The 13,128-nt window shown below is 44.0% G+C and overlaps 2 protein-coding genes and 1 long non-coding RNA gene across 7 annotated transcripts; 2 read left to right on the plus strand and 1 right to left on the minus strand.

The window, feature by feature from the left end:
• The first annotated feature begins 955 nt into the window (after positions 1-955).
• Positions 956-8,480, plus strand: LOC120661234 (ATPase family AAA domain-containing protein At1g05910-like). Of its 5 annotated transcripts, XM_039939995.1 has the most exons (12): positions 956-1,439; positions 1,592-1,788; positions 2,101-2,429; positions 3,534-3,638; positions 3,737-5,524; positions 5,610-5,798; positions 5,895-6,037; positions 6,478-6,723; positions 7,052-7,238; positions 7,375-7,440; positions 7,538-7,784; positions 7,880-8,455. In XM_039939995.1, exons 3-12 carry the CDS (start codon positions 2,220-2,222, stop codon positions 8,296-8,298), a joined length of 3,600 nt encoding a protein of 1,199 aa, XP_039795929.1. In that variant the 5' UTR covers positions 956-1,439; positions 1,592-1,788; positions 2,101-2,219; the 3' UTR covers positions 8,299-8,455. The 5 variants fall into 5 exon arrangements, with proteins under 5 accessions (XP_039795929.1, XP_039795928.1, XP_039795927.1 ...); XM_039939994.1 differs by lacking the exon at positions 1,592-1,788 and having other exon boundaries at positions 7,880-8,480; XM_039939993.1 differs by lacking the exon at positions 956-1,439 and having other exon boundaries at positions 1,559-1,788; positions 7,880-8,298.
• Positions 8,481-8,611: 131 nt separating this feature from the next.
• Positions 8,612-9,305, plus strand: LOC120661237. Its single transcript, XR_005669848.1, has 2 exons — positions 8,612-8,688; positions 8,776-9,305. It is a non-coding gene; the product is annotated as an uncharacterized LOC120661237 (long non-coding RNA).
• LOC120661236 (proteasome subunit beta type-4-like) lies at positions 9,041-12,520 on the minus strand. The gene is made up of 7 exons (XM_039939998.1): positions 12,359-12,520; positions 12,187-12,284; positions 10,227-10,303; positions 10,023-10,152; positions 9,723-9,894; positions 9,450-9,635; positions 9,041-9,340 (listed from the first exon to the last, which is right to left on the minus strand). Exons 1-7 carry the CDS (start codon positions 12,362-12,364, stop codon positions 9,227-9,229), a joined length of 783 nt encoding a protein of 260 aa, XP_039795932.1. The 5' UTR covers positions 12,365-12,520; the 3' UTR covers positions 9,041-9,226.
• Between the last annotated feature and the right edge of the window lie 608 nt (positions 12,521-13,128).

The following is a 13,128-nucleotide window of genomic DNA, read 5'->3' on the forward strand; positions in this document are numbered from 1 at the left end:
CAACTCAGCTCAAATCTATAATGGAATCGAGTCGAACAAAAAATTTATCATCAATCACTTAAGCAAGAGAGTTTTGGTTATATACATATTTAACTTCTTGCTCCTAAGGAAAAAGGATATCAATCACTTAAGATTTTTTTTTCATAAGATAATCTTCTTATGAAACATCATAGTGACCTCATTGCATTCAAGTCCATATACCAAGCCAAGATACTTTTTTTTTTACAGCAAACTGAAATATGTTGCTAAATAAATTTTAATAAAGACTAGAAACAAATTAGCATCCGTCCATGCCACATGGTTGACAAGAGAAATACACTTACAATCAATGGCAGGCAAGGAAGACCTTGACTTCCTTTAGACTAGAAACATATGCTTTTCTCACTAAAAAAAGCACATCTTAGGGAAACCCATGTGGTGGATTAGTTTCCTTTTTCTCATACTTTACTATCCACCTCTGTGTTTTTTAGTACTCTTCGTGAGTGAGTTTAGAAATGCCATTTTAGTTTTGGCTTTAGATTTCTTAAAAAAAAAAGCTTTGGCTCTAGACAATCCTAGGGCAGAGGGAGACAGGACAAGTGTAGGCACCCCACTCCTACTTTAAAATGTGTTCTCTCCAACGGTACACGAGTTCGTTAACATATACCTCCCCATAAACCTGGAAAAACCCTCTTCACCGTTCGATCTCCATCCAACGACACGGAAAATCTCAACGACTGATTCCCCACACAGTCCAATCCCAAATCAGAGCTCATGTCCTCCCACTGCCACCGGGTCCGGCAGACCGTCACGCCCACCTGTCAGAAGCCGCACCCGCTCTAGCCCCATGTGAACGCCGCGACCGGGGCGGGCTCCCAGTCACGTGCCTCGCCCGTGCGACGGAGAGGAAAGAAACTCGGAAGGCAAAATTAGCTCTACACACTAAAAAAAATGATATTTGTCACAATACACTAAAAAAATATGTCTTTGCTCAAAGACACTAAATTTTCATGGCAATTGAGTGCTGGACACTATAACACATATTATAGCATATCTTCATCAAAGAGGTATGAATAAATTTATAAAAGACAAGTATATCCCTGAGGAATCGTGTAGCAGGTTCCTCCATCTTCGTCTTCCTGCCCGGGCGCCGCCGGCCTCTGCTCTGAGGGGGCGCTGCCGGCCTGCTCCGAGTGGGGCTCTGGGGCCCTGCCGAGCAGGCGCCGCCGCCCTGGCTCGAGCGGGCGCCACATCCTATCTCGAGCGGGCGGCCCCGCCCTGCCCTGAGCCGGCTGAGGGAGGGAGCAGAAGAGCGGCGCACCGGAGAGGCGCTGGAAGAGCACCTGACGCCCGGCCGGAGGGAGGCGCACCGGAGCACCAGCGATGCACGGAGGAGCAGCGCTCGAAGCAGCCGATCCGTTTCTCTCAGGGAGAAGGCAGCCAGGGAAAGAATGGAGTAGGTAGGGGCAATTTCGTCTTTTCACGTATTTTTCTATTAAAAATGATTATATTAATGGGTATAGTGTCCAACACCTAATAACTTTGAAAATTTAATGTGTTTGAGTAAAGATATATTTTTTTAGTGTGTTGTGACAAATACCATTTTTTTTAGTGTCCTGCACCTAATTTTGTCAACTCGGAAACCCTCGCGTCGTCTCGGCACCCTCCTCCGCTTCGAAACCCCCGACGCGAAGGAAGAGAGGAAACCCTTGCGGAGGCGCCTCAACCCCCGGCTCCCGCCCGCCCGCCGCCGCCTCGAATCCGCCCGGATTCGCGCGGCGCCGGACCACGGCGGATCGGATCCCGGAGGTTAGCTCCCCGGCGGCGCTTGACTCGGGAATTTTTCCCCGGGATTTTTCGCGCTGTTTTTGCGCTCATTTTGGTGGTTTAGCTCGGGGTTCTGTCTTGGGGCGGCGTTATGTTGGTTTGTATGAATTTTGGATGGTTCGTGGTTGGGTGATTGGAGTTTGGCGGGACGGATTCGTATTTATTGTTCATGGGTTTGATTTTTGTTTTTGTCTTTTTGGGGGCAGTTACCGTGTGGAAATAAACGTCTGGTTCCATTTTGTAATGCATTACCAGTAAATCTGCCGTTATTTGATATTTTATTTGTGTATGAAGGTTGGTGGATTCGGGGCTAGGGTTTGGGATTGGCTGAAGTCGTGGGACTGTTTGAGCGTTTGGCCTAGTTTAAGGAACAATGTGCTTCATGGTTTGGGAGTGCACCTGAGGACGGAGGGATGGTGGCGATGGAGGGAAAGGGGGATGCGTCAGTGACGCCATTGAGGACCAGTGACCGGCTCCGGCAGCGCCCAAAGTACTACGCTCGTGGCTATATGTATTACAAGCCAGCCATGCGGAAGAAGGTCAAGTCTAAGAAGCGAACAGCGGCATCACAGATTGCTAAGAAACTGCTTCGCAAGCCAGCTGCCCGGCCACCACCTGCTGATGTAAGCTAATTTGTCTGCCTATTCTTAATGACTCTCTGATCTCACTGTTCTTTTGTGGTGATCTGTTTGTATAGGTAACAGCATGTGTGTGAAATTGTGAATGGCAATGTGTGAATGCTTTAGACAAATGCTAATTATGCATTGTTTTTGTCTTTTAAAGCTTGTGCACGTAGCTGTGAATTGGTAGCCTTGATGGGTGTGCTTGATGGGTTTGTTTCTGAGGGCTTGTTTGGATAATCCATTCCCTTCCAGTACATGTATTTTCGAGTGGAAAATGAACTAATTTCCATCTCAGTTTTTCGCAATATATGCGGATTAGAGGGAATCACTATGTTCCCAAACAAGGCCTGAGTGGGATTGATCGATTAATACCGGATTCACTTGGTTTTACTATCACTTTTAGGTGTAAATTAAATAGCTTCCCAACTAACGGCCTGCTAAGATACATCAGAGCTATTGTATATAGGTGTGTGTGTGTCTGATACAAGCATGCACCACAATAAGTCATGTAGCTGTTGTATATGTAGTTCTTCTGTAGTGGGGTCTCAACCTAGATAAAAGTCTGTTTTGCCATCTCATTTTAAGGAACATTGGTGGTATGTTCCTTTTTTTTAAAAAAAATCACGGTGCCATGAAGTGGTCATGCATCTCTATTTGTACAAGGTTGAAACAGAGCTTTGAAGTTTGTTTTGTGTTCCTTCTCTTCCTAGATTTGGCCAACAGTGGCAGTTGTCATGAATATTATATTGTAATATAGTCTACCTTGTCTTATTTAACAGAATTCATCCGGTTTTAGTTTATAATTATTATTGGAAATTCTTATCGCCGATGTAGCAGTTTTTGTTGTGAGAATGTCTTGCTTTTACGAAGACTGCACTCACTAACTTGTTCATGTTTGCACTGGTCGTGGACCGACAAAAGTAACAAACGCTAGACTTTCATTAGGCTTTTACTGCTAGGGTATCATGTTAAGATTAACCAATTGTTCATCTGCACAATTTTAAAATCTAATTCCTGTTTAACTGCATATTATGAAGGACTTCTGTTTGTAAGGATTTCATTGTTTATGCTCATCTGTCTAGCTTATGATAATTTCCTCTATAGTCAATTGCAGCAAATTTGCGCCGTTCGACGCGGAAGCGAAGGATTTCTGTAAATCTGGAGGGCTATGATACGGATAGTTCAAGTATGGAAGATGATGATCTTATGGTGAGTTTCTGCAGTTCATGAAAAGTTACTTCACACTAGTACCCCTACCCCAACTGTCAACTAAATTTACTGATTATTGTAGCCTCTAAATGTTTCAGAGGCCCAGATATCGTTCTTCAAAGAGTAAAGGGGAAAACAATGCTGCACATGATGAAGTGTCAGCGCGGCCAAAGCGCCAGAAGTTATCCAACTCTATACCTCGCCGCGAAGGTTTACGACCCAGAAGATCTTTGCGAGGAAAAAGGCTGCATGCATACCAGGAATCTGAAGATGAACAGGAAAGCTCTGATGAACAGGGTGCAGAAGATCAAAGAGAAAATGGCAATGAGATTGAGGAGGATGCAGGTGATGATGATGAGGTTGATGGAGGCGATGAAGCTGAAGCAGATGGAGATGATGAAGATGGTGAGGAAGAACAAGAAGGAAGGAGGAGATATGATTTAAGGGATCGTTCAGAGGTTCGTAGACCATCCCCTCGTAAGGAAGGGAAGCACAGGCCACAATCTCCTCGTAGAGTACTAGTTCATGGAATTGGTCCAAAGAACAGCAAATATTTAAAAAAAGGCGGGTCGCGTATGCATAAGCGCCCTCGTTTCTCTTTACCAGACGATTCGGATGATTCCCTTCTTGTGGATGAGCCGGATGAAGGTCCATCCATGCCATGGATGCGTAGTGGGAGGGGAGGTATGCCGTGGTTGATGGGTGGATTGGACATGCATAGTCCAGCAGCATGGGGTCTGAATGTTGGAGCATCTGGTTGGGGTCACCAGGGTGACAGTTCTACTTCACTCATGCCCGGGGTCCAAACTGCGGGACCAAGTTCCAAGGGAGGAGCTGATATTCAGCCTCTGCAAGTTGATGAGAGTGTGAGTTTTAAAGATATTGGTGGACTATCAGAGTACATTGATGCTTTGAAGGAAATGGTTTTCTTCCCTTTGCTGTATCCAGATTTTTTTGCAAACTACCACATTACTCCACCTAGAGGAGTTCTGCTTTGTGGCCCGCCGGGTACTGGAAAAACATTGATTGCCCGTGCCTTAGCTTGTGCTGCCTCTAAAGCCGGCCAGAAGGTCAGTTTTTATATGCGCAAAGGGGCTGATGTTCTTAGTAAATGGGTTGGAGAGGCTGAAAGGCAGCTCAAGTTACTTTTTGAGGAAGCTCAAAAGAATCAGCCATCTATTATATTTTTTGATGAAATTGATGGCCTGGCACCTGTGAGGTCTAGCAAGCAGGAGCAGATTCACAATTCAATTGTTTCGACATTGCTTGCTTTGATGGATGGTCTTGATTCACGTGGGCAAGTTGTCTTGATTGGAGCAACTAACAGAATTGATGCCATTGATGGAGCATTGCGTAGACCTGGCCGATTTGATCGTGAGTTTTATTTTCCTTTACCTGGCTACGAGGCTCGAGCCGAAATACTGGATATTCATACAAGGAAATGGAAGGATCCTCCACCAAAGGAACTAAAGATGGAGCTTGCTGTTAGCTGTGTGGGATATTGTGGAGCTGATTTGAAAGCGTTGTGTACTGAAGCAGCTATTAGAGCATTTAGAGAGAAGTATCCTCAGGTCTACACAAGTGATGACAAGTTTGTCATTGATGTTGATTCGGTCAGTGTTGAGAAATACCACTTTTTGGAAGCTATGTCTACAATAACTCCAGCTGCGCATAGGGGATCCATTGTGCATTCAAGGCCACTTTCATCAGTTATTGCTCCCTGTCTGAAGAGGCATCTTGATAAAATAATGGAACGGATTTCTGATATTTTTCCTTTTCTTTCATCCGTAGATTTTAGCAAGTTCTCTGCCCTTTCCTATGGATCTTCCATTCCTCTTGTTTATAGACCTCGCCTTTTGATATGTGGTGGTGAGAGTGTTGGACTGGTAAGACTGTTCCTTTCTATAAATAGACAATATCATATTACCTGCCTTTCTTTTTTCACTTCCTAATGTGTTTTTAACTTAGCAGGATCATGTGGGACCAGCTGTTTTGCATGAACTTGAGAAGTTTTCTGTTCACTCGTTGGGACTGCCTTCTCTTCTCTCTGATCCAAGTGCAAAGACGCCTGAAGAAGCTCTTGTGCATATTTTTGGGGAAGCCAAGAGAACAACTCCATCCATTCTCTACCTGCCTCAGTTCCATCTTTGGTGGGATACGGTTAGTAGACACTCTTTTAAATATTCAAAGTTTTTTGCTATGACCATTCTGACAAGTGTTGAATAAGGATTATTTACTTAATTGTTTATGTTACAGGCACACGAACAGCTTAGGGCTGTGTTACTGACTCTATTGAATGAGTTACCATCCAACCTTCCAGTTTTGTTGCTAGGAACATCATCAGTGGCTTTCACTGATCTCGAAGAAGAGTGTGCTTCCATATTCTCTTCTCGCAATATGTAGGTTCCTTGCAAAATGTCGTCTTCTTTTCCTTGGTTGTATTGGCTACATGGCTTGTTCTTACTGATGTGAGCTAGATATAAAGTGACAGTTTCCTACCTGTTGCTTGGGTCCTGTTACTTAATATACTATATCTTTGCTGCTCAGCTTTTCTATTAACAATTTTCTACCTTGACCCTTGATCTCTGTAAATGCTTTGTATATTCCATCCTTGATCGTTCACAAAGAAAGCATGGAAGCTCTTAGGCATTAGATGTGTTGCAATGGTAGGCACATAAATAATTGAGGATGCAATTTGTTTCCTTTTTGTTGACTTGTGGGCTCTAATTCTTCATATAACATTTTATTTGTGATTCAGTGCGACCTTCTTCACATGAAATTCACTGCATTTCCCCATTATCTTTTCTTTCACCAAGAAATAAAAATCTTTGTTTGATAGGTACCAAGTGGATCAACCAAGTTATGATGATAGATTGAGATACTTCAATATATTGTTTGAGTCATTGCTCTCGTTCCAAACGGAGGAATCAAGAAACAAGTTAAAGAAACAGAAATCTGCTATTGATCTTCCGAAAGCTCCAAAGGTAGTGGAGGGTCCTAAGGTTTCGGAGCTAAAGGCTAGGGCAGAAGCCGAGCAGCATGCTGTCCGTCGAATGAGGATGTGCCTCCGAGATATTTGTAACCGGTCTGCAGTTTGCTCCTTTACTCCTTTATTTATTGAGCTTAGTTATTTATCATCACCAATTAATAACTATAAAGTCAGTTAAAATTTTGTTGTGATATTTCAAATCATAAAACCTACGCTGTAAAGTATGATAAAAAAGGATTCTGTTATTTGAGAGGGATTTTAAAAATATTCTTTTAGCTCTTGCCTGGAGTATTCAATGTTTTTGGTAGACCTCTTGTTTTCATCCTCCGTTGCAAAAGCATTGTTGCACTAGTAGCTTGTCACAGTGTTCATTTTTTTTCCTGTACCCTGATAGAACTAATGGTGTGACTGCTTGTATTTTCAGCATTTTATACAACAAAAGGTTCAATGTGTTTCACTTCCCAGTATCAGAAGAGGAGGTACCTGACTATCGATCAGTAATTCACAAGCCTATGGATATGGCTACTGTCTTGCAGCGGGTGGACTCTGGACAATACCTTACCAGGGCAGCATTTATGAATGATATTGATCTTATTGTCTCGAATGCAAAGGTACATCTTCTTGAGAATTTATTTTTTGATTCATGTTACATATGTGGTGGCCTCAGTGGTGAGCGTTTTGAGGATGGCAGCTTAAATACGTGCCAAACTTCCACTACTGTTGCTAACCTATGTATGTCCTATACAGACTTATAATGGGAACGACTACAATGGATCTAGGATCGTCAGTAGAGCATGTGAACTCCGAGACGTGGTATCTTGTTTAATCTCAATTTCAAGTATATTTCATTGTTGACTGCCACTTTGTCAATTATCTTTGTATGATGTCTAATGAACCCCTTTTTGGTCAGGTGCAAGGTATGTTGTCACAGATGGACCCGTCTTTGGTGTCCTTCTGTGATAAAATCGCTTCACAGGGGGGACCACTGCAGGTTATGGATGATGAAGATAGCTCCATTCTTCAAGCAGCACCTGTTGCTCAGCTGGTTTCTGGCACTAGAATAAGTGCAAGGCTTCGCAATGTGCAGCCAGAAGTAAATCTCTCACAAAGTTATGAAGTGCTTAAGCGGCAAAAGAAAAGTGCAGAAAATGAACAGGGTCAGTTCTTATGATCTTGACGATGACCATTGTATTTGTTTGTCAAGATGTGATAGCAATAATTATGGAAAACATTGAATTGTTGGTTGTTTCAGGCTTGACTAAAGATGTGGCTGCCAGAGACGAAAGGTCTCCAGAAGATGTAGATTTGTCAAAACCAATTTCCCCAGAAGAAACTCCAAAAGAACCAGATTCAAATGGCACACTGAAAGAAGCCGACAATTCACCAGCTGAAGCAGCAGAAGTACCTGCTCGTCCTGAACCCATGGAGACTGACAGCAGTGAAGTTGCCACCACCGTGAGTACTGGTGACGACTTACTCGGACAGCTAGAAGCCCTAAAGCAACGCTTTATGGAGCACACGGCAGGCTACGGCGTCCCACAGCTGGAGAGGCTGTATTCCCGGATAATGAAAGGCGTGATAGAGTTGACAAGTAAAGAAAGCAATGAAGATCATAGGCGGTTAGTTGTTAGATATTTGTTGACATTTGTTGAGAACAGCGACAATTTTTAACTCCGGCGCGTAATAAGATTCTTGTTTTTTCATGTGTACATTCTCTTTGGAATGAAAAAAAAAATAGTGGATCACCTTGGGAGCTTTCCCAGTTCCATGCCGTGTAATAGAAATGTGCCAAATGTTCAAAGTGTCAGCGACACAATTTTGCAATGAATGATGTAGAAAGTGCATCCTGTGTAGATTTGTTTTTTTTAAGACCCTGGATTTACCATGTCATGTACATTTCTTAGTATTTGTAGGAAGAAGCTCAGCTTGACTGATTTACGTGATCTCTCTCTCTCTCTCTCTCTCTCTCTCTCTCTCTCTCTCTCTCTCTCAGGTTTGTGACTTCAAACTCTTATGATGCATGGGATGGTGCTTGCTGCTTAGACGTTTTCGTTTCGTAAGGTTGCCAAAAACTACTAGGCGTTAATCCGTGAACAGAAGAGAAGCTTGTCACTAACTAATGGGCTAATGGAAATGGCATCACTGCAGAGAACAGAAGAGAAGCATGGCAATGTCATCACGGGTTGCAAGGAAAAAAGTTGCATCAAGCCAGGACAAGGCGGGCATCCTACCGATACCGCGCACCGAGATCCGTGACTGCTGCAGCTAAAGTAGGCAGCCATCCCTCTTCTGTTGGCAAACTCAGTGAAAAGCCTTGGTGAAACAGGTAGTGCCATACTGTGCCAAAATCGCCCTATTGGTCTAGCACTTCAACACTGGCACCAGAAATTGCAACCATATCAATCCACATCCACATTCAACGTTCACAAGAATTAAACTCTCTGAATCATAACTGTCATGTCATACAAAGGAAATGCGAAGTTTCAGTGATGTTCAGAACAAACATGCACAAGGGCTGAAAGCATTGCTGAAGGCACATATATTGCTTCCCCCCTAAGTTCATGGCACGATTGATATGCAAGATGTGAGCAGCATAAATCTACCATGACCCTACTGCACCCTGGGCTGGGTTTTCAAAATGAGAGAAGCCCCAGTAGGTCTTCAAAGAGTATGGCGGGTAGATGGTTGATCCTTCAGTTGTGATCTTGGCAATCTGTGAGTCAAGTACATGTTAGGGCAATCTGTAGTTATGCACTGAATTTCTGTGAATGTTCACAGGTTCAGCAAACTAAGCACATTAACCAATGTTAATGGGTTCATACCTGGAATTTGTTGATAGATGACCTATCACGGTACAGCAAGACCAGCAAACACTTCTCAACCAGCTTAACAGCTTCTTCAAAAGTCATTTCCTCGCGCCATTCAGCCCGAAGTATGGGGATCGCCAGATGATTTCCAAACCCAGTAGCAACATGGTTTTCCTCAAAGTGGGTACCAATCATGTTAACCTGCACAGGTCAAGAATTAGGTGCAAGATGTTGACATATCAAGGCCAGTGAATAAGAAGATGCAATTCATTTGAAAACAGATCATACCATCCCAAGATATTTCTCATCGCCCTTTGGGCCCTTTTTAACTCCACCAAGGACAAGGGTGTTCCAGAGAGGATCAAACTTGTTGCGTCTGTTGTACATTACCCTTGTCAAATAACTGTGGATCTCTTTCGGGCCCAAAGAGTTCCCATCATCCCACATATGATCAGACAAACTGAAAAGAAAGGGTGAATGAAGAGATTCAGATTTCCATAGCATTACATACAAATAAAAACATGAGTTCACTATATAACATTATGAAGTTCCATACTTCCATATATATCCACATTAGATGTAACTTACGTTAGTTCATCGAGATAGCGCAAAATCTCCTGGAAATCACTGTACTCTCCGCTTGCTCCAATGAGGCTATGCTTACCAACTGCCTTAATGCGTTCCACACTCTTGTATCTCAAAGTTGACCCATAGGAGGCTGCAAATGGAAGATAAGACTAAGTTTCCCATTGTAATAATGGTATTTGTCTGTACAGAAGAACTGTGACTAACCTCCAGTATCACATGCCATGATCACACCATCCTTGTACTTCAAGGCAATGACAGAAGTACCAGTCACATACGGATACCTGTTGATGTCAAACAATGGCAGGAATAAATCACGTGAATTGATAACCTTACCAAAAGCAAACACCACAATAGAACTATATAGAAGAGTTCAATGGAAACAACACACTACAAGGAAGCTTGGAAAGTGGAGGTGTTCTAAAAATAACAAGCACACAATTAATGCCAGCCATATTTCCATAACAGAGAAGCCATTAGAAATATAGGCATCTAATCAGGGATTTAGACTGATGAAGAAATAACATACTGTAAGAATATTGTTTTACACTTCACCAAAAGCATACATACCAAGTAAACTAAGTTCAATTCTATCCCCATAAAGGAACAAAACTTAAAAGATGCTGCTATTTCATAAACATACGAACCCTTATTTCCCAATTCATATGTTGGATCAATAACTAGACATAAGAACAGAGAGGAAAAAAGAAAAGAAAAGAAAAAAACACTGCCCACACACTAACAAATCCGTCAACTTTCAAATCCTCTGGCATTCCAATTTATTTTGTCAGAACTGTAAAATACACTCAACCACATGTAAAATAACGAGTAACCCCACCGAGCTAAGAGCATCTCCAACAGTTTTCTATTATTTGTTCCCCAAACCATAATGTTTGCCAACTCCCAAAATAAGTAGGGCGAGGAAAAAGAAGACCATCTCCAAGACTACCCTATATTTCACTTGTAAAAAAATCAAATTTTAGTACCATCCATTCAGCTGAGCAATAAACTACTGGTGATCATACAGTATTATCTGCATTCAGCAACTCGTAGAAGCCATCAGTTAGCCATCAAGCAACAGCAGGTGGTTGGCAACAGTACCATGCAGGCGATCAGCATAGTTCAGTAAATGAGTTGGCAAGCAGCAGGATGCCATTAGTATCATCTAGTACGCAGCAGAGCCGATTGGTAGCAGCAGCAGGCAACTAGTAAACCAAAATAGATTGAGAGAATTCCTTCATTGCCGAGCACCCGCGCGTGGCCGCGTCGTAGTCCGCCCTGTGGCAGGTGGCGTTGAGGTGCGCCATGAGGTGCAGGCTGGAGAGGTGGGCGAGCGCCGTGTCGCGGTCCGATGCGTCTTGTCGCGCATCTGTGCCCTTGCCTACACGTTCCAAGGGTCGTGTCTCCTCCGAGCTCCTACACGCCGGCTCGGACCCTGCCTACATCCCGGCGCTGTGCCCTCGCCGACTGTATCTGTGGGCGCGGGAGGACTGAGGGAGGAGACAACGCGGGGGACTCTGGTCTCTGGATGCGCGCGATGGAGTAGCGCGCATATATGCGCACGAAGGAGCCTCGGATGGGAATTGTCAGAAGATGGGGAAGGGAGATGGGGAACTATTGGAAAGGTGTTTTTCTACTTTTTTTCTAAAAAAACAAGGATGGGGAAGAGATATAGGGCACTCTTGGAGATGCTCTAATCAACTTCTACTATGGTAGAGGCCAAATCCAAGCAGTATGCATAGAAATTTATAAATACAGAGTAGCAAGTAACCCCAACGAGCTAATCGACATCTAGGACAGAAGAAAGCCGAATCCAAGCAGTTTGCAGAGAAATGCATAAACATCCGGACCGACACTGCAAACATCTCAATGCAGAGTTAAGAACAGCATCACGAATCACTAACCCTAATCCGCAAAAATCCCCAAGGTTCTAATCGACATAACCCTTTTTTTTTCTGAAACAGGATTTCATCGTGGAAAACACCAAAAGGTTCTACTCGAGCGATGGCTTAAGCCTTAAGATGAATTTCCGCTTCTGTGCCCAAATCACCCTCACTCACAAGCAGTCTCACCGCAAAAACTTTACCCCCTCTTCGCACGAGGAAGGGGCAATCTGACGCAAGCCGCGATCTGAACCAAGCACCGAAACATAAATAGACAAACTTACTGCGTCCGCTGCGTCTCGCCTCCTCCCGCCGCCGCCGCCGCCGCCGCCGGTGGCGCCTGGCTCCCGCCCGCGGCGTGAGATCCCATCGCCTGCTGCCACTGCGGAAACCCACAGAGATGCGTCAAAGACACGTAACCGGAGGCGAATCGCAGCAGCTGAAGGAGATGCTTACCGCCATGTCGGTCCGCCTCTTCTTCGATCCGCGACAGTGATCTACGTCTTTGGTGTCCTCACCGGTCGCCGCCGCTATAAGAGACAGTGCCTTCCGCTTTTATTTTTCCTATTTTCTTTCTTGAAGCCGAAGAGAAGAAGAAGGAGAGCGCCGCTACACGGGCCGGAGTTGGATTCATACCCGAGCCCGAGTCGACTCTCGAGATCTTTCAGCTGGGCCTAAATTTGCTAACGGTTTGGGCCAATCCTGGGCTCCACGGTTTGGAAAGTCTTTTTTTTTTCCTCCATCAGCTTTACGCCGAATCTGTTTTTCCTGGATAATGAAACCGAGGTTTTTTATTTTTTATATTTTATATTTCTGTTTTTTACAAAAATATATTTTCGATTTGGAAACTTACATAAATATACTCCGGCCGCCCCGCTGCCGGGCAGCCGGGGTTTATCCGCAAAAAAAAATGACAAAAAATTGCAGACAGGTCCCTGGGAACCGGTCGCCCGGCAGCGGGGCGGCCGGCCCCCCAGGCCGCCCGGCTGCAGGGCGGCCGGCCCCCACCCCTATACAAGGTGTTGGCTGCCCCTCACCCCCTCATTTGCCTTACTAAAAATCCAAAAAAAAAGAAAAGAGAGGGAGGGAGGGAGAGGAGGGGTGAGGGAGAGGCAAAGCGGCGAAGCTCTGTCGGATTTTCAAGCCGGCGACTTTAGGTAACTAAAATTTTCTACATTTTATAAATAGATTATGTTGTAATTATTTTTTTGAAACAGTAGATTAGC

This window comes from Panicum virgatum, chromosome 2N (genome assembly GCF_016808335.1).
Source record: "Panicum virgatum strain AP13 chromosome 2N, P.virgatum_v5, whole genome shotgun sequence".
Classification (NCBI taxonomy): Eukaryota; Viridiplantae; Streptophyta; class Magnoliopsida; order Poales; family Poaceae; genus Panicum; species Panicum virgatum.

Excerpts from the sequence above, each read along its gene's own strand:
- LOC120661234 (XM_039939994.1), top strand. The coding sequence starts at position 2,220 with ATGGTGGCGATGGAGGGAAAGGGGGATGCGTCAGTGACGCCATTGAGG. Across the intron at positions 5,525-5,609 it reads GTGGTGAGAGTGTTGGACTG|GATCATGTGGGACCAGCTGT; the intron begins GTAAGACTGTTC and ends TTAACTTAGCAG. Across the intron at positions 7,239-7,374 it reads TTATTGTCTCGAATGCAAAG|ACTTATAATGGGAACGACTA; the intron begins GTACATCTTCTT and ends TGTCCTATACAG.
- LOC120661236 (XM_039939998.1), bottom strand. Across the intron at positions 9,636-9,722 it reads ATGAGAAATATCTTGGGATG|GTTAACATGATTGGTACCCA; the intron begins GTATGATCTGTT and ends TGACCTGTGCAG. Across the intron at positions 9,341-9,449 it reads CATCTATCAACAAATTCCAG|ATTGCCAAGATCACAACTGA; the intron begins GTATGAACCCAT and ends CTTGACTCACAG.